Source organism: Oncorhynchus kisutch, linkage group LG6 (genome assembly GCF_002021735.2).
Source record: "Oncorhynchus kisutch isolate 150728-3 linkage group LG6, Okis_V2, whole genome shotgun sequence".
Taxonomy (NCBI): Eukaryota; Metazoa; Chordata; class Actinopteri; order Salmoniformes; family Salmonidae; genus Oncorhynchus; species Oncorhynchus kisutch.
Window position 1 is genome coordinate 61,909,841 of NC_034179.2, and position 22,908 is coordinate 61,932,748.

The 22,908-nt window shown below is 44.9% G+C and overlaps 2 protein-coding genes across 8 annotated transcripts in view; one reads left to right on the forward strand and one right to left on the reverse strand.

The window, feature by feature from the left end:
* Positions 1-90: 90 nt before the first annotated feature.
* On the forward strand, positions 91-21,258 carry atxn2l (ataxin 2-like). Of its 3 annotated transcripts, XM_020486125.2 has the most exons (24): positions 91-401; positions 683-789; positions 2,014-2,053; positions 2,294-2,350; positions 2,513-2,584; positions 3,596-3,779; positions 3,946-4,067; positions 4,915-5,006; positions 5,281-5,499; positions 7,729-8,036; positions 8,123-8,209; positions 8,314-8,439; positions 8,581-8,658; positions 8,767-8,828; positions 8,906-9,204; positions 11,629-11,695; positions 11,907-12,056; positions 12,185-12,248; positions 12,419-12,582; positions 12,798-12,930; positions 13,131-13,246; positions 19,057-19,239; positions 20,426-20,597; positions 20,687-21,258. In XM_020486125.2, exons 1-24 carry the CDS (start codon positions 381-383, stop codon positions 20,743-20,745), a joined length of 2,982 nt encoding a protein of 993 aa, XP_020341714.2. In that variant the 5' UTR covers positions 91-380; the 3' UTR covers positions 20,746-21,258. The 3 variants fall into 3 exon arrangements, with proteins under 3 accessions (XP_020341714.2, XP_031682953.1, XP_031682952.1); XM_031827093.1 differs by lacking the exon at positions 683-789 and having other exon boundaries at positions 227-401; XM_031827092.1 differs by lacking the exons at positions 91-401; positions 683-789 and adding an exon at positions 1,099-1,209.
* Positions 21,259-21,324: 66 nt separating this feature from the next.
* Positions 21,325-22,908, reverse strand: part of LOC109893118 (protein spinster homolog 1) — a 31,308-nt gene continuing 29,724 nt past the window's right edge. For 3 of the 5 annotated variants that reach the window (XM_031827098.1, XM_031827094.1, XM_031827099.1), the window contains one exon: positions 21,325-22,524. In XM_031827098.1, the coding sequence (XP_031682958.1) occupies positions 22,517-22,524 (8 nt within the window). In that variant the 3' untranslated portion in view covers positions 21,325-22,516. The remainder of the gene's footprint in view (positions 22,525-22,908) is intronic. The other 2 variants (XM_031827095.1, XM_031827096.1) reach the window with 1 other exon arrangement.

A 22,908-nucleotide genomic window follows, 5' to 3' on the forward strand; every position in this document is an offset into this window, starting at 1 on the left:
AGATCTAGGCGGGGTTTGGTTGGAAACTAGTGATGACCGCAGTTTGGGGTCTAAACTGTTTAGCGCGTGCACGTTCTTAATTTGTGAATGCGCACGTACACGCCCCCATCAACCCAGTCAGCCACGCGCAGACTACAGCATCTTTGTGGTGCCAAACCGGCGAATTTGTTTTCCCCGACTTTTAGAATTTGTTTAAGTTACAAATGACATGCAATCGGAGTAAGCCACACGCAAGAGTATATCTACGGAGAGGAAACGAAAACGACGTGCTCAGTTTTAGCTACAGAAGGGACATTACTGCTTGCTCTTCTAGCTAGCTATAGCGTGCAGGGCTGTACTACAGTAGTCAGATAAACTATCGATTGAGTTCCGAAGAGGCAATGTCTTTTCGTCGACAGAACGTGAGTTGTAGTTGTGTCAAGTTGCTAATGGTCACTTGCTGCTACTTGTATTGGTTTCTGTGTGTATCCATTCTAGCTAGCTAGCTGGTTCGATATTTGTTAGCAGCTAGCTAAAAGTTGGCTAGCAAACGTGATCTTTATCGATGGTGTCCTCATTGACTTAATTGTACACTAGCGAGGTAGCCAGTCTGGTAATGTCAAATACTATTTAGTAGACTAAAGACACATTTAATCCGTACAATTGTTACTTGAGGTGTAATTATTGGCACGTGTCACACCAGCAACAACCCGGTTCATGCGGACGAAAAACCTCCAATGGAACGGCAGGGCCAGCCGGTTTACCCCCTCATATCAGCGGGAGTAATACCAACAGAGCTGTGCCTGGAAGGTAAGCACATGTTCGGCCACTGTCGTCAAGCAAGTCCGGGGATCTGCCACATATCCGTAAAGGTTTACCGGTCAATACGAGGATTACAGTGGGCGTGCCCATGTCCAATGGAGGCTTTAAATCGACGTTTTATGCCAATTGGAACCAAGTAAATATAATTGATGTGGGTTGCGGGCCAATGGGCACAGAGGTTCTGCTAAATCGACATTGCTATGATTGACCGTTGTCCGAACCAATGAAATAGACGATACGTTTTGATTGACGCCAATATGCCCATTCACTTTCTGTGGGGAGGGGATTATCCGTGTTTTTGTTGTGTTTTTAAGCATTTGCTTTAGATTTTGTTTGGCCTGTCAAGTCGTGTGATTTTTCACAGAATCAACAAGACTGCGGAGTAACAGGGATGCACATGACTAAAAAGTATTCATACGTTTTCATTATTTATTGTATTCAACGTCTCTCTCGATATCTATAAATTCTTACATTATTTACCAGTTTGCAGTTGGTTTCCTCCTTACTAGCTGTCTTGTATAGCTTGCTAGCTAACGTTAACTAGACAATCATCAGCTAGTTATTGTATTGCACATAAACAAGCTAATGTTTAGATTTTTGATCTTTTGACCATCTTGCCAGTTACTCAATTGTTAGCCAGTTACCAGATTACTTTAGCTAAAATAGTTGCACGTTAGCTGGCTATGGCTAGGTAACGTGAGCTACACTGTTAGCCACATCGCTTTAACGTTGCCTTCAGTTTTTAGCTAACCCTAGTTAGCCAGCTTGTGTCAACACAATTGTTTTGGTTAAGCCTCGCAAACAATGTCGTACGGCACTGTAATGGAGAACAGAACACGATCCGCTTCGGGGCTAGCTTGTTTCCCCCTCCCCCCACCAAATGTCAGGGCTAGCTAACGTAGATCACCGGCGTCGGCACGGATTCGTGACCGTGATAAGTCTTGCCCTACGGCTGCATATACGGGTCTTCTAGATCATCTAGCTAGCTTCATGCAGTCCTATGACAGATCGAGGACCACCAGTCTAAAAAAGTCCACATTTGATCAACGCAAAATTATTCCGTGTCCATAATGCCTCGCAAGTTTGCATGTTAGTTAGCTACATTGAAAGTGGTGCAGCTGCCGGCCCGCTTCTTGTGTTGCAGCATTTTGCCCCGGAGCCAGCTACACCCATTTGTCTTGTCTGTTGCTAATGTTCTCTCTTCACATTCAGGACAAGAAATACAATGAAGCCGCCATCTCAGTCCTCTCCCGTAAGTCATATATCATGAAATGTAGGCTATCCAGCATGTACTACAGAAGTGCATAGCCTAGTACCCTTTTGATGACATAATGTAGGTTGTCTTTCTCTTTGTTTGCTTCCATACTAGTGCACTATTGTAAACTCTAAAATGTTTAAAGGAAATTGGGTTTAGAGTAAAGTCACATTTTTTTGGAGCTTTGAAAATAGAGGTCCATGCCATTCTGAAGTCAGACATGCTTGTTTACAACAGGTATTTGAAGGTGTCTACAACAACACCAGGATGCTTCACTATCTCACAGCTGTAGTGGTGAGTTTTCATTTGGTCGATTAGGCCTGGACCACCATGGTGCCTTACTTTGATGCAGCACATACACTATGCCCTAATGTGCACTATTTAAGTTGTCGACAACTGTCTACTAATGTATATCATAATGAAATGACCAATAACCATTTATTATTATCCATCAAGGGCTCCACCTGTGACGTCCGAGTGAAGAGTGGAAATGTGTATGAAGGCATCTTCAAGACCCTCAGCTCAAGGGTAATTGTCTACTACCTTGTATTAGACCATACAGGAGTGTAATGCATACCGACACGTTATAGACCGCTCCTGGAAACATGGTTGTGGTCAGATGTTCACCTTGATCTCTGGTGTATTCGTTAGTCGGATTTGTTACAAAACCTAGTCAGTTGCACATCTGAATGCATTCAACTGAAATGTCTTCCGCATTTACCCAACTCCTCTGAATCAGAGCGGTGTAGGAATGACGCCATTCACGAGGCAAGAGGGGGACGGCCCGTAGGCGCACAGTCAGTTCGCCGAGGCAATAGATCATCTTTGTGAGAGAGACTGAAATAAGAGAATGGATAACGTTTTTTGTGGCAATCAACTTTCAAATCAGCATATTTTGCGTTATGGTTTGCGCTATAGTTCAAAGTACTGGGTTAGTGAATTGATGTTAGCTTTACCTGTCAGCTAGCAAGGAAAGTTGGCCTATAATAGCTGGAAGCTACTGGTATCCTCTTGCATTGTAAAGTGTTCTAGCCTATATTGACATTGTTTTACGAACAGTAAGCAACAGTTTCAACATTTCTACATGCCGCCGTGTCGCATTATTAAAGTGTGTTAACTTGTGTGCAGCATGAGTGAGGAGCTAACATGATATAGCCCAGACTCCCAGTGCAGGCTAGCAATGAGTAAGTGGAGCAGGCACAGTGCACACTATAATAAGAGGTCGGCTGTGCTGATAGACACGCTTGATCCGTGAGACACATTTGACAGAAGTACCGAAGGTAACAAAAAATATAGTTCAGTTTTTCGTGTTCTAGTTTTGAAAAACTACTGAAGGTTCGGTATAACATGCAACACCAGGAGGGACCTACTTGAAATTGTCCGACAGAAACTAGTTTTCGTTGCAAAACGTCTTATGTTTTGCAACCGACAGCATTTTGCAGCGTAAGGAATACACCCACAGGTCACATTGACCACTGCCTGCAGCCACTCTTCACTTAACCTCTGGTTCATCTGTGGTCCTAATGTGTTTTTCTCCAGTGTGAGCTGGTGGTCGACGCGGTCCACAAGAGGAGTGAGGGAGGAGAGGCGGATGGAGACGGAGGGGGAGGCTTGCCACCCTCTCTGCCCAGGATCGAGGAGATCACAGACACCATGATCTTCAGCCCCGGCGACCTGGTCACAATGACTTGCCGAGATGTGGACCTCAACTACGCCATCAGAGGTAAGTGTGTGAGAGAGAGTGTGTTGTCAGTGTGACTGAAACAAGATAAGGATGTGTGTTTTAAGTAAGCAGTGGAACTGAATGAGACAGATTGGAGGGTGTGTGTGTGTATCATTATGTACCACTAGTAGATGACCCATTATACCTTCAAGTTGGGGCTTTGTAGATGCTTTCACAGATACAGCAATCAGCTCATCGCGGGTGAACGGAGAACACCGGGAGAAGGTGCTGCAGCGGTGGGACGGAGGCGACAGCAATGGAGAAGGCTTCGACCTGGAGACTGACACGGTGAGGCGCGCTCACACACGCAGAGAAATGCATAGACACAGTAGCTAGGTTTCCATCCAATATGTTAACAGATTCTAAAATCTGCAGTATAACAAAAAATCAAACCTCATTTGGGTTTCTATCAAAAAGACTTGTTTATTTATTTATTTATCAGCAACAACTGCGTGATGACCTAGTGCACATAAACACCTGCGCTACATTTTCCATGTAACAAATGATAAACAGAAGTTCAATGGGTTTCCATCACATGTTTTACTCCACCGATGGTTTTGTCACACGATCTGTTGTGGTAAATAGCAAACTTTCCCAATCTGGTTTTAGTGCATGCTCTCGAGACAAGTTTGCTGATATGGGAAAGAGCAAGATCATTTTTATTTGATAATGGCAGCCAATCATCATGTCACCAGCATTCAAATAACACCCTCAATATTTATTGGACATTTTCTTGAATCTCACCGTGCACTTACCCACAATGGGAAGTTCATAACTTATTTCATCTGCCTGTAAAGTCTTCATGCTTTCACACGCCGTGATGGTAGTAGGTTACAAGAACCTAACATATCATTGCGTGACTCCCAAGTTTATTTTGACATGATGGTTATTATTTCAATAGTTGCACAATAGCGTTTATGGCATAATCTATTTCACCGACCAAACAATGGTTTTGTCGACAATAGGACAAGTTAGCTATCAGGCCTTTTAGGATTTTTTTATTTACATTTTTTTTGTCAAGTAATTAATCTGCATGAAATGGTTGGATGGAAACTTGGTTACTGCCGCGCTCACACACGCGCACTTGGTTAGACATAGGCACACACTTACCGTACGGTTCTTCTGTCTCTGTCAGTCTAATGGCTGGGATGCCAGCGAAATGTTCAAGTTTAACGAGGAGACATATGGTGTCACGTCCACCTACGATTCCAGCCTCTCCATGTACACGTGAGTGTTCTCCCCTCAGCTCCTTATTCTGATTGTGGAATATGATCAGGTCACTGTCTATATAACTCAGTATCATTCTGTGTTGTTTTTTCCCCCAGTGATTGGTCTTTATCACATCTTTTTCAGAGCTGATTGGTCAAAAGACCAATTAGTGAAAAAAATATCAGAATTGGGCTTCCTTTGTGAACACAGCCTCATTCATTCATCTCCCTTTTTCTCTCTCATATTTTTGAATGACCTTGGAAGTCTTATCTCTGTCTTTCTCCCCATTCAGTGTTCCCCTGGAAAGGGGCAGCTCAGATGGCTTCCGGCAGCGGGAGGCACGTGCGGCCCGCCTAGCGAATGAGATCGAGGGAAGCCCCCAGTACCGTCACCGCACCAACCTGGAGAACGACGATAAGAGCGAGGAGGACAAGTACAGCGCCGTGGTCCGAGAGAGGGATGAGGGGAGGGAGAGGGGCAGCCCTGGATTCCAGAGTAGTGCCGGGAGCAGGTGAGACCGAAAGGGAATCGCAGACATACACTACCGTTCAAAAGTTTGGGGTCACTTAGAAATGTCCTAGTTTTTGAAAGAAAAGCACTTTTTTATCCATTTAAAATATCAGATTGATCAGAAATACATTGTAGACATTAATGTTGTAAAGGACTATTGTAGCTGGAAACGGCTGGTTTTTAATGGAATATCTACATAGGCCCATTTTTCAGCAACCATCACTCCTGTGTTCCAATGGCACGTGTCAGACACCTCCAGTCCTCAACTGGCAGCTTCATTAAATAGTACCTGCAAAACACCAGTCTCAACGTCAACAGTGACGAGGCGACTCCTGGATGCTGGCCTTCTAGGCAGAGTTGTTAAGAAGAGGCCGTATCTCAGACTGGCCAATAAAAATAAAAGATTAAGATGGACAAAAGAACACAGACACTGGACAGAGGATCTCTGCCTAGAAGGCCAGCGTCCCGGAGTCGCCTCTTCACTGTTGACGGTGAGACTGGTATTTTGCGGGTACTATTTAATGAAGCTGCCAGTTGAGAAATTGGGAGGTGTCTATTTCTCAAACTAGACACTCTAATATACTTGTCCTCTTGCTCAGTTGTGCACCGGGGCCTCCTATTCCTCTTTCTATTCTGGTTAGAGCCAGATTGCCTTGTTCTGTGAAGGGAGTAGTACACAGCTATGTATGAGATCTTGAGTTTCTTGGCAATTTCTCACATGGAATGGCCTTCATTTCTCAGAACAAGAATAGGATGACGAGTTTCAGAAGAAAGTTCTTTGTTTCTGGCCATTTTGAGCCTGTAATCGATCCCACAAATGCTGAGGCTCCAGATACTCAACTACTCTAAAGAAGGCCAGTTTTATTGCTGCTTTAATAAGCACAACAGTTTTCAGCTGTGCTAACATAATTGCAAAGGGGTTTTCTAATGATCAAGTAGTCTTTTAAAATTATAAACTTGGATTAGCTAACACAACGTGCCATTGGAACACGAGTGACGGTTGCTGATAATGGGCCTCTGTACACCTATGTAGATATTCCATTCAAAATCAGCTGTTTCCAGCAACAATAGTCATTTACAACATTACTAATGTCTACACTGTATTTCTGATCAATTTGATGTTATTTTAATGGACAAAAAATTTGCTTTTTCCTTCCAAATCAAGGACATTTCTAAGTGACCCCAAACTTTTGGGTGCGTGCAGGGTGTGTGCAATTGGCATGCTGACTGCAGGGATGTCCACCAGAGTTGTTGGCCTGTAACACGCTGGAGAAGTGTGCTCTTCACAGATAAATCCAGGTTTCAACTAAACTGGGCAGAAAGCATGTATGGCTTTGTGTGGGCGAGCAGTCTGCTGATGTCAAGAGTGCCCTGTGGTGGTGGGGTTATGGTATGGCAGGTATAAGCTACGGACAATGAACACAAATGCATTTTTATTGATTTCAATTTGAATGCACAGAGATTACCGTGATGAGATCCTGGGGCCCATTCTTACTCCACCATCACCTCATATTTCAGTATGATAATGCAAGGATCTGTACACAATTCTTGTAAGTTGAAATGTCCCAGTTCAGGAGGCCTGCCGAGTGACGCAAGGCACTGCATCACAGTGCTAGCTGTGCCACTAGAGATCCTGGTTCGAGCTTCCGGGTTAAGCGGGCATTATGTCAAGAAGCAGTGCGGCTTGGCTGGGTCGTGTTTCGGAGGACGCATAGCACTCGACCTTCGCCCCTCCCGAGTCCGTATGGGAGTTGCAGCGATGAGACAAGACTGTAACTACCAATTGAATACCATGCAATTGGGGAGAAAAGGTGGTAAAAATGTCCCGGGTTCTTTCTCGGCATGCACACTCACCAGACATGTCACCCATTGAGCATGTTTGGGATGCTCTGGATCAACGTGTATGACAGTGTGTTCCAGTTGCTGCCAATATCCAGCAACTTCGCACAGTCATTGAAGAGGAGTAGGACACCATTCCACAGGCCACATTCAACAGCCTGATCAACTCTATGCGTGCGAAGGAGATGAGGCAAATGGTGGTCACACCAGATACTGTGTTTTTTTGATCCACGCCTCTACCTTTTCTATTTTTATTTTATTTGTGACCAACAGATGCATATCTCTATTCCCAGTCATGTGAAATCCATAGATTAGGGCCTAATTTATTTCAATTGACTGTTACTCAGTAAAATCTTTGAAATTGTTGCGTTTTATACTTCTCTCTCTCTAGGGAGGGTAAATACATTCCTCTTCCCCAGAGGGCCAGGGAGATGGGTGTGTCCCCCAGCAGCCTGAGGGGCGGAGCCTCTGGTCCAATACCCAGTCGAACAGGAGTCCCCGGCTCTTCTAGGCCCTCCCAGGGTTCTGATAGGAGCAGCCCGCTGTCCGTCAGGAGCGCCTACTCTCCCCACCAGTCCCAAGCCAGCCCCCCGGCCCAGCCCAGTAGCCCTACCCCCTCTTCCTCCTCTCACCCGATCCCTCACTCCATCTCTCACCCACAAGCTCTAGCCGATGCCTCACGCTCTTCTGTCAACGGAGGTAAGGCCTCTGTCTGTTTGGGTATTTTGAGGGAGTGTGAGTTTTTGGGTATATTGAGTTTTAAGTGTACTCTTCCTGTGCATCAGTGTCATCCAGAACTTCTCCCAAAGCCCAGAGATCCGTACAGACCAATAGAACTCTGCGCAACCCAAGTTCCCAGTCCTCACCTGCAGGTACACACACACCTCCTCTGAAAGTGCACACAAACATATTTCCACCACTCATATTCTAGATTATTCACATCCCTCACTTTTCCCTTCTTTCTCTCTCCCCGCAGTCTCTCGCTCTCCAAAACTAGACGACCCCGTTCTGGCTGGCCCTGCCTACCTGGACACTTCCTCCTCCTCGATCGCCTCGGCAACACCCAAGTCCTCTGGGCCCACCCCTCTGTTCACTGTGGATGGTGAGGAGGAGGATTTACTACAATATTATTCTTATATATTGTTCTATTGAAGTTACTTTTGTGAATAATTTATGATTTCTGTTCCCTTTTCTACCTCTATTTCTCCATCTGTCTCTTGCTATCTTTTTCTCTCGCTCTCAGTGAATGAGATCCTGAGCTCAGCGGCTAAGGAGAGGACAGAAGGCCCAGCCAGCCCTCAGGACGGCAAGAGCGGCAAAGGTTAGCTCTCTCACTTCCTCTCCATTTGACTGGTCCCTGTCCTTCCACTCATCTCAGGTCTTTTGAAAAGTAGCTTTTTCTCTCCATGATTTTCTCTCTCCCTCTCAGTTCCCTCAGTCCTGCAGAGAACACAGCTGGAGGAGCTCCGGAAATTTGGCAAAGAGTTCAGGGTAAGTGTGTGTCTCGTGTCCATGTGTGCGACCCCATGTGTCTTATCTGATTCTGACACTCTCGCTCTCTTCCACAGCTCCAGCCCAGCTCCTCCCCTTCTGCTGGCCCCACTTCCTCAGAGCCCGCCCAGCCCTCCCCATCAGACTCCGCCACCACAGCCGAGTCTATACCCGCCCCTGGCCACACCCCCTCCCAGGACCCCCAGACTGGAGAGGGGTCCTCCTTCACCCCGAATCCTACCACCCCTACCCCCTCTCCAGCCCCCAACACCACCTCTCAGTCATCAGGTCCAGACAGACAGGCTGCAGGGACACCCCAGCCAGCCAGGACCCCTGGCAGCGAGGAGGGCGGCGAGCGAGTGGAGGGCGTGGCTGAGTAAGTGTGACCGAAGAACAGTGCAATACAGTACATTATTCCACAGTGTAGTACAATAGTCTACTTCTAAGTCAACCTAATACCCCCAGTTAATCTGTTATATGTAGTAGTGTTGATTAGGGGGTTTAAATCAAATCAAATCAAATTTATTTATATAGCCCTTTGTACATCAGCTGATATCTCAAAGTGCTGTACAGAAACCCAGCCTAAAACCCCAAACAGCAAGCAATGCAGGTGTAGAAGCACGGTGGCTAGGAAAAACTCCCTAGAAAGGCCAATACCTAGGAAGAAACCTAGAGAGGAACCAGGCTATGTGGGGTGGCCAGTCCTCTTCTGGCTGTGCCGGGTGGAGATTATAACAGAACATGGTCAAGATGTTCAATGTTCATAAATGACCAGCATGGTCGAATAATAATAAGGCAGAACAGTTGAAACTAGAGCAGCAGCACAGTCAGGTGGAAGTTGAAACTGGAGCAGCAGCATGGCCAGGTAGACTGGGGACAGCAAGGAGTCATCATGTCAGGTAGTCCTGGGGCATGGTCCTAGGGCTCAGGTCAGTTGAAACTGGAACAGCAGCATGGCCAGGTGGACTGGGGACAGCAAGGAGTCATCATGTCAGGTAGTCCTGGGGCATGGTCCTAGGGCTCAGGTCCTCCGAGAGAGAGAAAGAAAGAGAGAAGGAGAGAATTAGAGAACGCACACTTAGATTCACACAGGACACCGAATAGGACAGGAGAAGTACTCCAGATATAACAAACTGACCCCAGCCCCCCGACACATAAACTACTGCAGCATAAATACTGGAGGCTGAGACAGGAGGGGTCAGGAGACACTGTGGCCCCATCCGAGGACACCCCCGGACAGGGCCAAACAGGAAGGATATAACCCCACCCACTTTGCCAAAGCACAGCCCCCACACCACTAGAGGGATATCTTCAACCACCAACTTACCATCCTGAGACAAGGCTGAGTATAGCCCACAAAGATCTCCGCCACGGCACAACCCAAGGGGGGAGGGCGCCAACCCAGACAGGATGACCACAACAGTGAATCAACCCACTCAGGTGACGCACCCCCTCCAGGGACGGCATGAGAGAGCCCCAGCAAGCCAGTGACTCAGCCCCTGTAATAGGGTTAGAGGCAGAGAATCCCAGTGGAAAGAGGGGAACCGGCCAGGCAGAGACAGCAAGGGCGGTTCGTTGCTCCAGAGCCTTTCCGTTCACCTTCCCACTCCTGGGCCAGACTACACTCAATCATATGACCCACTGAAGAGATGAGTCTTCAGTAAAGACTTAAAGGTTGAGACCGAGTTTGCGTCTCTGACATGGGTAGGCAGACCGTTCCATAAAAATGGAGCTCTATAGGAGAAAGCCCTGCCTCCAGCTGTTTGCTTAGAAATTCTAGGGACAATTAGGAGGCCTGCGTCTTGTGACCGTAGCGTACGTATAGGTATGTACGGCAGGACCAAATCAGAGAGATAGGTAGGAGCAAGCCCATGTAATGCTTTGTAGGTTAGCAGTAAAACCTTGAAATCAGCCCTTGCTTTGACAGGAAGCCAGTGTAGAGAGGCTAGCACTGGAGTAATATGATCAAATTTTTTGGTTCTAGTCAGGATTCTAGCAGCCGTATTTAGCACTAACTGAAGGTTATTTAGCGCTTTATCCGGTTTAACGGTTCACCAAATCCATGGTTCGGTTGGGGGGGTCACAGAAGAAAATGTAATGTCATTCACAATGTTCCTGGTATTGTCTGTTTTGACTGGATTGTTATGTTGGGCCTCAAGTTTTTACTCCGATGCTTCGTTTGTAACCATGTGGGAGGTGGGAAGTTACCAGCTATCGTGCTTGTAAACAAATGGTTTAAACACATTAATAGATTGCTTTTTACAAACAATGTTTTGTTGCATTTATCTGCCGAAAATGCGGTTCCAGACCATTTCCTTAATAAGTGATGTCAGAGGTCAACATGTGGGAGAAGTGGGTGCTCAGGATGATAGACGAGTTTCCCCACTAGTAATTACCAGCTTGAGGAATGTTCAAGTGGGTTTTTCCCAGTCGTATGTGGTAAATTCCCCTTTCCCTCTTGGTTACGAACGCACAAAGAAGGGTACAGGTTCACAATGCGGACCGAACAGAGGTCCCCGTACACCCCAATAGTACCCGTACACCCCTAGTGTTGATAAGATGTGTTGACACACCCATCTGTAGGTATTATGCAGGATCTGGGTGATATATCATGAATACCGGTATGGATTTTTACAATACCGTATATAACTTAGCACTGTATCAACATATTGTTAAGTCAAAAGTGAGCCCCATGCTCAGGTGGGCAAGGTAGTCACCGTGTTGAGGATGGATGTATGGAAAAGGGATTTGAAAGATGATTTGGAGTAGTCATCTCGCTCTCCTTGTGTGTTTTTTTTAGCCAGGTGAAGAAGTCTACGCTGAACCCCAACGCCAAAGAGTTCGTCTTCAAGGCACCCATGACCCTGGTCTGTCCCTCTCTCACTCACACACACACACACACACCCAGGGAAGTAGTTGAGAACAAATTCTCTCTCACAACAACCTGTTTGGCCAGGAGTTCAACTATGTTCACACCAACTCACACACAAATGTAACTGTGTGTGTGATTTGTTCAACTAAACACACACACTTTATCTCACAAACCAACCTAAACCGTGCACCTTCTCTCCTCCCCAGGTGAAGCCGTCCCCAGCCCCCACCCCCCCGCGGCCCACTCCTCTCAGCCCCTCCGTGGTGCTCCAGCCCCCCCCAGGACAACAGGCCATCTACAGCACCCCCTACCTGTCCTACCTCTCCCCCGTACAGATACAGGGACACTCTGTACAGGTAGGACTGAGCCTGTGTTTGACTTTGGTCTCTGAAAAATAAGCATTCGTGTGTCTGGGGTGTAGACAAAAACAAATCGTGTGTGTGTACACACGATGTTGGGGTCTAACCGTCCCTTTGTTTCCCAGCCTCCCCAGATGTATCAGTACACCATGTCCACAGTCCAGCAGGGGAAGTATCCCAGAGCTAAAGGTACACACTCACACCATTGTGTTGTCTAAACAATAGGTTGGTCGCAACACTGTCCTAACCTTTCACTTTTTAATTTAGCAACTGGGGAACATTTTTTAAATCAACAAGTAGAGAATTAGTTATGATCACTATGTTAATTCTCCCCCCCCCCCCCCCCCCCCCCCCCCCAGGCCAGGTGGTAGGCCCTCGTCCGGACCACCACGGCTCTTCTCAGCCCCAGATGCTCCAGGCTGCAGCGTCTGCAGCAGGCCCTCCCCTGGTGGCCTCCCCCTACCCCCAGGCCTACCTGCAGTACAGTCAGGTCATCCAGGGCATGCCCCACTACCCCGGACAGGTAACTATTGTGCTAGTGGTGCTGGCGCTAGTACTTATCCACGCTTATAACAGCATAGGTCCGGAGACCCAGAATGTGTTGTGGATGGAGGTTTTGTTTCAATACAAGCCTGACCTGCATAGGATTTTTTTTAAATAATGTTTTGTTCATATCATTATCTCACTCTTTTTGTCCTTCTTTCGTTCTTTATCCCTTGCCTCTCGCTCGCTCTCTAGCCGGTGTACTCCATGCTGCAGGGTGGGGCCAGGATGTTGACTCAGGCAGGCCACCCCCAGGCTCTGGGCCCCCCAGGCCCTCAGTACCCCGGACAGACAGAGGGGCCCCCGGGACCACAACAGACCATGTATGGTAAGATAACGCACTGTCTCTGTTTAAAAGTCCACTCAGCAAGACTTCATCATTTTAGTCGTGTACAGGACAACGTCCTGCTTACATGCAGTCGCATCAATACAATTTATTCTAAGACTGTCATTGTTCAAGGCTCTTTGGTTTGTAAATTGTTTGATTCCAAAAACTTCAGGTTCAAGTTAGTCTTTCATCTGTCTTAGCTCCCCAGCAGTTCTCCCACCATTCTAGCTCCATGCACCCTCCGCAGCCCTCCAGCACACCTACTGGGAGCCAGCCCCCTCCCCAGCACACTGCCCCCAGCCCTGGGCACGGACAGGTAAACCAACAGGCCCAGCTGTGTGTTTGATTTGTCACATACACCTGATAGGTGCAGTAAAATGTGTTATTTTACTGAGTCAGCCATGGTAGTACGGCGCCCCTGAAGCAGGGGCACATCGACAGATTTCACTTTGTCGGCTCGTGTATTCAAACCAGCTATCTTTCGCTTACTGGCCCAACGCTTTAACCGCTAGGCTGTGTGTGCGGGGGGGAGAGCGATTCACGTAATGGTGTAGGACAGATTCTGTCTTGTCGGTATCTCTGCATGTTTCCTGTGAGGAACCTGTAATTAAAGTGGCGCTCCAGCAGTGTTGGGCTTTATGTAAATGTACTTTTTACATAATCAGATTATTTTAATGATTAGTCTTTTTACACGTTACTTCCAGAATCGGAAACGTGTTTCCATGATCCGATCTTGACCTGTTCCCTCATTTAGTTCTCAAGCAAGGAAAGAAAGGCTGTTTTTAGAGAAATATCATGACTACTGCTGTCCACAGAAATTTATAGAGGGCGCACCTCTGATCTTTGCTATTGATCGCTTCTGTGATAGCAAAGCCCATAGAGGGTTTTTTCCGTCTGCGGTCTATAACCAGAACTGGTGGCTTGAGAGATTTTGATTGAAGAGAGAATCTGTTCAGATGTTCGGCTTAGTCAGGGCTGGTGTTGTGGGCCTGGCCCACCCTACCCTGTACCACCTCGCTCATCCAAATTATATATTGATATTTTATTTCACAGAGACGCACGCTGACAGAGACATCAATCTCAGATATAGCATCCAAGCGAGCGAAATGGCAACCCCTCTCTCAGTATGTGTTGTCAACTGCATAAAGCCCCACAGTGTCGTCATTCCCATAAAACCTAGCGGTCAAACAGGGAAATGGTTCCAATCGCTTTTGTTTTGCTTAACCTGCCATGACTTTTCTCTCATACAAGGTGACTTATCAATATATTCGGTTCTCTTTACTCTGATTGGAAAATGCTAATTAGCATTAAAGTAGACATCATGGAAGACTACAAATCCCCGCAATCTCCTGCACGTCACCTCTAGCTGACACCTGACACACAGGTATTGTGTCAATGTGAAACTTGCACAAGACGGTTCACAGAATTGTCAATTTAAAGAAATGTAACCAATTTATTCGTTACATTTAGCTAACATTAGATAGTTAATCCAGAGATTGTCTCTTTTTAGATTCAGCAGTCTCATCCAGATCATGGCATTTGTAGTTCTTTATGATAGCCACATTAACATTTCATTTTGGCGGGGGTAAATACAGGCGAATATATTGGTGGTAAGTCACCTTGTCCTAGAGATTTTCAGTTATCAAAACGTCAATGTTAAGTATTTCTAAATGGCATTATGGGAAAAATGAATGGTGGAAAAACAATTGGAACCATTTTGACTCATGCAGGGGCTCCCGAGTGGCGCAGCGTTCTAAGGCACTGCATCTCAGTGCTAGAGGCGTCACTACCGGCCGTGATTGGGAGTCCCATAGGGCAGCGGACAATTGGCCCAGCCTTGTCTGGGTTAGGCCGTCATTGTAAATAAGAATTTGTTCTTAACTGACATTTTAAGGTTCAATAAAAATAGTGCTTCTCTATTAGGGCGGAGACATGTGCATCATTATATACACATTTCTGGTTCCAGCCAATTGGAAAGGAAGGTTTGTGGGTGCACTGTACCCCTAAATTGATGTTGCCAAAATTATATAGTTACTCCATTCTAAATAAAATAATTCAAAATACTTCACCAGAGAGCATGACTTAGCCACAGAGTATCGGTTAGCTTCTTTTAAAAAATTGCTGTGTGGTGCTATGGCTATTTGGGCTGCAAGCGTGGTAGAACTAGATGATTATTAAGTTGCGGCAGTCGGTGAATAGCTAAAATATGTGTAAAGATAATGTGTCTAGAGTATAATGTAAAATGTTAAGACAAGGAGAGGGCTGTGTGGTGACGATATGGGCGTCTCTCCAGAATGCATGCGCTCAGCTGTCTCCCGCCAATTCTTGCACATTGTGTGAATTGTTGGCCATTTGTTTATTTTGATCAATTCCCCGTTACATATGTAACCAGTGAGCCTAGTAAATGTACCGTTAATCCCCGTCATTTGGTTACAAAAAAATGTAATGCATGTATGTCATTTACTTTTCACAACCTGCTACACTTGTGAGAAAGTTTAGTAAACATTTTGTATTTTGTTTGGAGTGCTCCATGTGAGCAATGAGCATGTCTGTTTTTTTCTGTCCTGATAATGTTGAGGGAGTACGCGCCAGAGCACACACACACATAGGCCTACCCGGCCTGCTACCCACAAATGTAGCAAAGTGCTCAGTTGGGGATGTCTGATTGTCTTAACTCACCACTTACACCACTAATAAACTGCGCTTCTATAAATCTGCTTATCATGATCAGATATCCAGTGGAAACATTCAAAAAAGTCCTTCTGTCACGAGCTCTGGAAACTGAGGGCCCGGAATAGGCTAGTTGATACATTGTTAAACTTCACTAGTGATGGCTCAAATCAAGACCGATAGAAAGGCGGAGTAGAGAGAACCTGTATTTTCATCAGGATATGTCTTAACTGTTTTTGTCGGCTTTAGGACTATGTATTTTACTAAGTTGACGATGAAAGTTATAGCCTACAGGCCAATGCAGCAGTAGACCTATCTGAATTCCATGCACTAATTTCTTTAGCTGTCAATGGATCACGGTATATGTGTCCATATGACAGGGGCTAATGCCCTTACATTAGCTAAATTGTAACTTTTAGATTATAATTTTAATTCCGATTTTGGATTAACCACGTGATTTATTTAGTAAGTAGCATCTTTTTGGTAGAGCGCACATGGCTCGCCTTGTTCCCTCCAACAGTCAAACAAATGCTGAGATTTATATTTGTTTTCATGAACGTAAAGTAGTATCGGTGAACATCCCGTAATCGGACAATATTAGCTAAAAATGCCAACATCGGTATCTGCCGGTGTCGAGTTTAACGCGATGTGCAAAACCGATATAACGTAAGTGCATGTGACGCCACGTAACATTATGCACTATACTTCCAACACAGCATTCCTAAACTAGCCCACCATGTCTGCTGTGTGGATCGAGCAGTCATTTGAAAGAGTACCAACATTTCAGCGAGAATAGAGTAATGGCGTCACTGTTATTAGCTCCACGACATACATGCTATGGAACGCCGTTTGGGTCTTTGCGTGTCCAAAAAGATACAGTAGCACTGTCAAAGCTGTACAAAAGTCTACAAACACCGGCCACGAACGATGTGTTTACAACACCGCGTTGGTAATAAAGCATAATTTGTTCAAACGCAACTTCTGGGGTAGCTAGCTTTAGCTTGGTAACGTTACCCAGTAGAAACTGCAGTAATTTTCATTATTCTTAGCAATGATTTAGGAATCCTTGTGAGTAAGTAGCTTGGTTGCCACTTGTTGTTCGCCTATTGAAATTGAACTTCAGTAAATGAAATTAATAGCTAGCCAACTACTTAACCCTGTTGCCCAAAGCTAACGTTATAAGCAGCCAGCTAGTAAGGCTCGACCTGACCCTGTTGTGTGTTGTGAAGCTAGCCACAATAAGGATTAGGCACAAAAGTGGAATTTGCGGGTTGCCTTCAAAATAAAAGTATGCCATTGACAGTGGTGCAAATGAATAAAAATAGTAGTATTGTCGTACTTTTATTTTGAAGGCGAACTGCAAAATCCACTTGTGCCTAATCTTCACCTCTCAACAGGAGCAGCAGGTAAATTGTAATTACTTCGTTACTATGGCCTATTTATTGCCTTACCACCTCACGCCATTTGCACACACTGTATATAGACTTTTCTGTGTTGACTGTATGTTTGTTCCTGTCGCTTTGCTTTATCTTGACCAGGTCAGTTGTAAATGAGAACTTGTTCTCAACTGGCCTACCTGGTTAAATGAAGGTGAAATACATTTTTTACAAAGGTAGCCTAGTGGTTAGAACGTTGAGCCAGTAACCGAAAGGTTACTAGACATGGTAAATATGTCGTTCTGCCCCATTTAACCCACTGTTCCTAGGCCGTCATTGTAAATAAGAATGCGCTCTTAACTGACTTGCCTAGTTAAATAATGAACATCTGATTTACGTAAAGGCACATCTCAATAGGTGGTCCAGCTTTCCTCATGACATGGCACAAGTGGCAGGGTGGGCTTTCCTCTTTTTGTTCTCTATTGCTCCACAAGCTCCACTATCAGACCGACTCCTTCAATGCCCTACTGCCCTACTCAACATATATATATCTACCCTTTAGTAGTGGGTACTTTACTGTATTTATACTTGGAATATTTATTTAACAGGAAAAGTTCAAAAATCACTGGAAGACATTTTACCAGCCTTTAAGGCCCCTCCCTGTTCAGTGTTTTCCATTAGCACCGTCCGTTGGCTAATCAGCCGGTTAGACAAATTTTCAACAGTCTACTTTTTCCTCTTCATTAACAAGGCTACTTGTCATTTAAAACTTTCAATTCACTAGTCCGTCAAGCCCTGTCCCGCTAGAATGAACAATATGGATCTTGTAGCGATCTATTGATAGGATAGGCGCCTGTGAGTCAAAGCGAGCGATGATGGGTAAACGCAGTCTGCTGTCTGTCCCGCCTGCCATTACAATTTGTGTGCGCTGTGGTTGGTTGCATTCAAATGTCTTTACACGGAGAAGGCATGATGCTCGTGGATTTACATGTCCCATGTAATGTAAATGGTAATGATGAGTTGAATCCACTGTGTAATTGTTTTCTTGCATATGAATTTATTTTTGTTCACGAAGCCAGCCACGCAGCGTCATGGCGCATAGGCTATTTAGCCTAATGTGCTTTGGTTGACAACTGAACAAGTGTTGACTAGTTTATAAAAGGTGTCGAACTGACTGACTGAATAAAGTCGATCTATATCCCGTTGCCATTCATTGCATCGGGACAAGTAAAACAAAATATTTCCTAGGTTTCCTTTCGTAGGATGTCGGGGCTTGCCAGACTGAGGGACTGTTGTCAGTAGGTGTATACTATCAAATTGCATCAGTTCATTTGGCTCCCTAATTTGCATAGGCTACTGGTAGGCCAATGCTTTTTGTTGATTAACTGCAGAAACTGTAAATGATGAAAACATCAGATGAAGATGGTGAATCATCACTGCAGCAATAGGTAGTGGGGAGTAGCCTCATTCTGGTCCAAATATGATCATTAAGACCCTCATGGAATCCAACAATATTCAGAAATGTATTGACTCAAATCAAAGATGATTGTCTACTGCTATGGCAAAAACAAAATGTTCACCCCTTTGGGTCCCCAGGACCAGGATTATAAAACACTGAGTTTACGTTAATGTGGGGTATTTACTTAATTTAAATTACATTTAATTAAAAAACAGATTAAGGTTGGTGTGGCACTTCATATCTTGCAGTAAAACCGTTAATAACTTTAATCTCAAGATGCTGAATGTTCTCCTAGAAAATAGTCCTGATCATTTAAACTAACAAACTGAATTCATACATTGTCATTTTAAAGTCTTTCTACACAAACACATTTTTCCAATCTGGGAGGTAAACTTGATAGTTTAATATGGCATGGAATCAAGGCATTAGAATCCGTGTTTCCAGAGGCTACCAAACTGGAGCTCCTTAGAGGCACCTGGCTGGCTAAAACACTGCCTATTTATCCTGACCAGCCTGTTTTTAGTCTACTGTTTTTGTGTGTGAGAGAGAATATAGTGTTTGTCTCATTGTTGTGTATCACAAGTATGTGATTTCCTAACACATTTGTCTTCTCCTCTTCAGTCGGGCCAGGGAGGCCCCCAGCCCCAGTCCATGTACCACTCTGGGCCCCTGCCAGCACCCACACCCCCTAACATGCCCCCTGGCCACAGCTCTCCCCAGGCCTCTTACCCCATGCAGGGCTACAGCCTGCCCACCCACCAGCCCATGGCCCAACACTACCCCGGCCTGGGACAGCTCACACAGGTAAAACACCAGACTACTCTGGACCCACAGCCCACATACATTCAACTCGCCAGAGGAGAGAGTAACAGATCTAAGCAAACAATGATACAACAGATGTAGCACAAGTCAAAGTATTTTTGTTTCAATTACGTAAGGCTGATACAAGCTTGACGCCGTTGATCTACATGTGTGGGTGGAGTCAGATTTTTTTGGGAGCAGTGGACAACAGCTAGTAATGGGATTTCCTCACCAGTCCGTGTTTCCTAGACTCCCATTCGCGGTGAAGAGTTACGTTAGTCTTCCCTTGATAGTATATTATAGTTGTTATACTTGCCAGTGTAACCTACATCTCAATTTGATATGCTGCTTTAAAGTTCAAGACTAGTGAGACTTGTTCCCATATCAGCAAAAAATAGTGGTATATCAGAGGAAAGGCACATGGCTACTAGCTGTTTTTACTGTTTCAAAATACTCTGGAATCAGTTATTACTTCAACAAAATACCTTTGTTTAAAAAAAACGTTGCCTTAGAATCCACACAGTCAGAGATTGTTGGTTATCAATGCAAAATGCTACTTTGCGTAGCCTATGTAGATCAGACCAAGCAACGGCTTCATTGCCTGCATAACTTTAAGCCAGAGCCCAACCCATGCCTGCGACGTTCAGGCCCTACCTAGGCCCGATTGCTTCTGCCAAATGTAAGGACCCGGCCCTGCCCGAAATAACCTCCTCCATTAGTAAATCCATTAGCTGCTCCTGTCACTCGCTCCCTGCGCACAGCGGCTCTAAGTCTGGGTATCAATAACTACGGCTCTGCTCAATGACGAGACAGGAGAACACTGTTAGCTACTTTTGGTCACTCTAAACCGACAGTGAGGAACATTTTTATATTCTGTGAAATAATCACTCCTGTCTTATATTTGATGTTGAAGCACTTCTGACACCACGTCATGATTAGTCAAGTCTGTCGTGTTCAGTTAGAGCTTTTAAACACTGCCCCCACATGGTCAGATTTGGAGCTCCAAAAAGTCGGCAACAATGAAAGTAGGACGGCGTTCTACAAGGAACCACCCATTTTGGCGGAAAACATTCACGTACTGCGTTGCGCTCTGAATCTTTCTAGCGCCGTAGTCTGTAGATCACTAGTCTTGAATGTAAATATGGTTTTTAAGAAAGGGATGACACCATCTCGCTCCCTCTTTCTCCAGGCCCATGTTGCCCAAGGTATGTCTGGCCCCCACCACCAAGGAGGCCACGGCCCGCCCCAGATGATGCTGCACTACGCCCCGCCCCCACAGCAAGGCCCAGGCTCCGCCCAGCAGCACGGCCCTCCCCCCCAACAGGGGGCGCACCAACACTACTACATCCAACACCCACAGGGTAAGTAACTTCAAGTCATGGAGCTACATCTCCAATAGAAATTAGCTTTACATTTACAGATTGCCAGTGACTGCTGTTCTGTGTTCTAGCTGTACAGGTGCAGGCTCACCCCACCCAGCAGCTCTCCTTCCATCCCCCTGGAAACTGACACACCTACCTACACCACAGAAGAAGCAGGACACAGGATGGAAGAGGGGGAGGGGAAGCTGAGGCCCCCAGTCTTTGACTGACCCAATCAAGTTGTTCTCTGATCGGCTAAACTGGTCTGAACTGAAGCCCCCTTCTGGAACCACCGCCGCCACTCTCCTCTCGCCCACAAAATAAGCAACTTGTTTTTTACCCAGAGTCCTTTTAGTTAGAGAGCCCATCAAAGGCTCCCTTTCTGGGACGGAGAAAAAAATGGACTTATTTTGTTTTTATGAAAGAGTCGTCCTCGCTAGCTGGATCCATTTCAGTTGAGAGGATTGACATGGCGAAAAGCATCGTCTCAGACTGAAGAGACTCTGCAGAGAATTATAGGAGTTATCACAATGAGACTTTCTCCCTTTTAACCTGACCTACTTCCTCCCCATCTCCTCCTTTTACAGGTAACCATTAATAAATAATGAAACTATTAAAATACAAAAAAATTGAAAAATCATACAAAAATAAAGTTTTAAACTCAACCTCATGCCGCCAGAACTTTTATTTTCTGTGCAAGAGCGAAGGTGAAATGATTGAAAAATAATCTTGTTCATTTAGATTTATTTAAAAGGTATGACAAGCATGTGAATTTCACCGTAAACTATGGCACATCACCCAATAACAAATGGTTTAAGCCCTATTTGCACAGAATTAGTATAGAAAGTCTGCTATAACTTACCTCATTCAAAATTGAGGCTTAGCTAGGTATGAAGATATTTCACATCTTGGAACAGCCTAATATTGACCTAATGGCCTTCAGTTCAGAGAAAGTCAAAATAATGCATAGCAATAAGAATCATGAACTAACCTATGCAGACTTAATTACCGGACGTGTATGGCACTAGGAAAGTTGTGACAAAACAGAATTTAACATTAGGCTACATGCATAGCACTGTGTTTTAAGCATCAATTTGTTCCCAAACCAGGTGCAGCACCTGTTAAACTAATATCCCTCACAGGGATGATGATTCACAGAGGACCCAACCTTAAGGATGGGATTGACTAAAATGGGACTGAAATTAATGTGATCTGAGCTCCCCCCAGTGACACTAATCCTGTCCGAATAGGGCTATAGATTATGGCAGAGCATTTCTTATATAGTGACAAAAAGAACTTCAACTATAAAACCAGATTTGAATGTAGTTAACATGACTCCACAGTAAAAAAAATATATATATATATATATAGAAATACATTTAAGAGAAAATGGGTAAACTAGAACGAACATTCTCAGGAGTTGTCAGCAAATCCATACATTGAAAAAGGTAATGCCGCAGCCGTCGGCATGTCAACATGGGTTCAAATCCGGCCTACTGCCCTTCAACACCACCTTTATCTTTCCCCACTGTCATCTTCTCTTTAATAGTCAGGAAAGAGCTTAAAGAAAAAAATTTATGGTTATAGCTGGTAGCTCACAAGCAGCTGGGGCACCAAGAGGTGTTCGAAGGCATTTGTCCTACAAGTCATACAATAAATTTTACAACATGTCCTCCCTAGGCCTTGATTATTACCACGTAGTTCGGAGAGAGACGCCTGGTGGATGAGATTAAGGTCTTTTGAAAAGTTTCAGTCACAGCAGTGAGTTGCACAGTGCTCTTGTCCATATTGCAGAAGCCCTATGTAGATGTTAGTTACGCTGTGTAGTCTTCCCTTTGATACTTGGTTGCACTCAAATCCAGCAGTCAAGTGACTCATCAATTCCCTCCCGTCGGAATCCGCTACATGATGGGGAGGCTTCACATATCTAAGAGGGAAAAAAACAAGTTAGTACCAACTTTGTTATGTAAAGCTGAGTTTCAGAATGGTATCACCCACCTGCTTGGTTATTAGATGGTCTAGCAGTTAAAAATGGTAGTGTTTTTGCAACATGAAATCTTATTCAAATCTGTTCATATACACCACCAGGAATGACACTGTTGTAAATTTGACAATAGAGCACTTAGATATGGTCTTTCATAGTAAGGCATTTGAAAATTGTATAGCAATATAGAGTGGGAAAGCAGCCTTGCGTTTAACAATTAAGTCACTGCAGTAAATAAAACATCTGTCCTGTCCAGGACCAGTCTATGCGGACCGTGCACCACAGCCAATCAGAAGGCCTATATGCAAATTCGTTTTCCACACTGGC

Coding starts and splice junctions, on each gene's coding strand:
- atxn2l (XM_020486125.2), top strand. CDS start 381: ATGTCTTTTCGTCGACAGAAC. Junction 13,247..19,056: donor CCAGCCCTGGGCACGGACAG/GTAAACCAACAG, acceptor TCTCCTCTTCAG/TCGGGCCAGGGAGGCCCCCA. Junction 20,598..20,686: donor CTACATCCAACACCCACAGG/GTAAGTAACTTC, acceptor TCTGTGTTCTAG/CTGTACAGGTGCAGGCTCAC.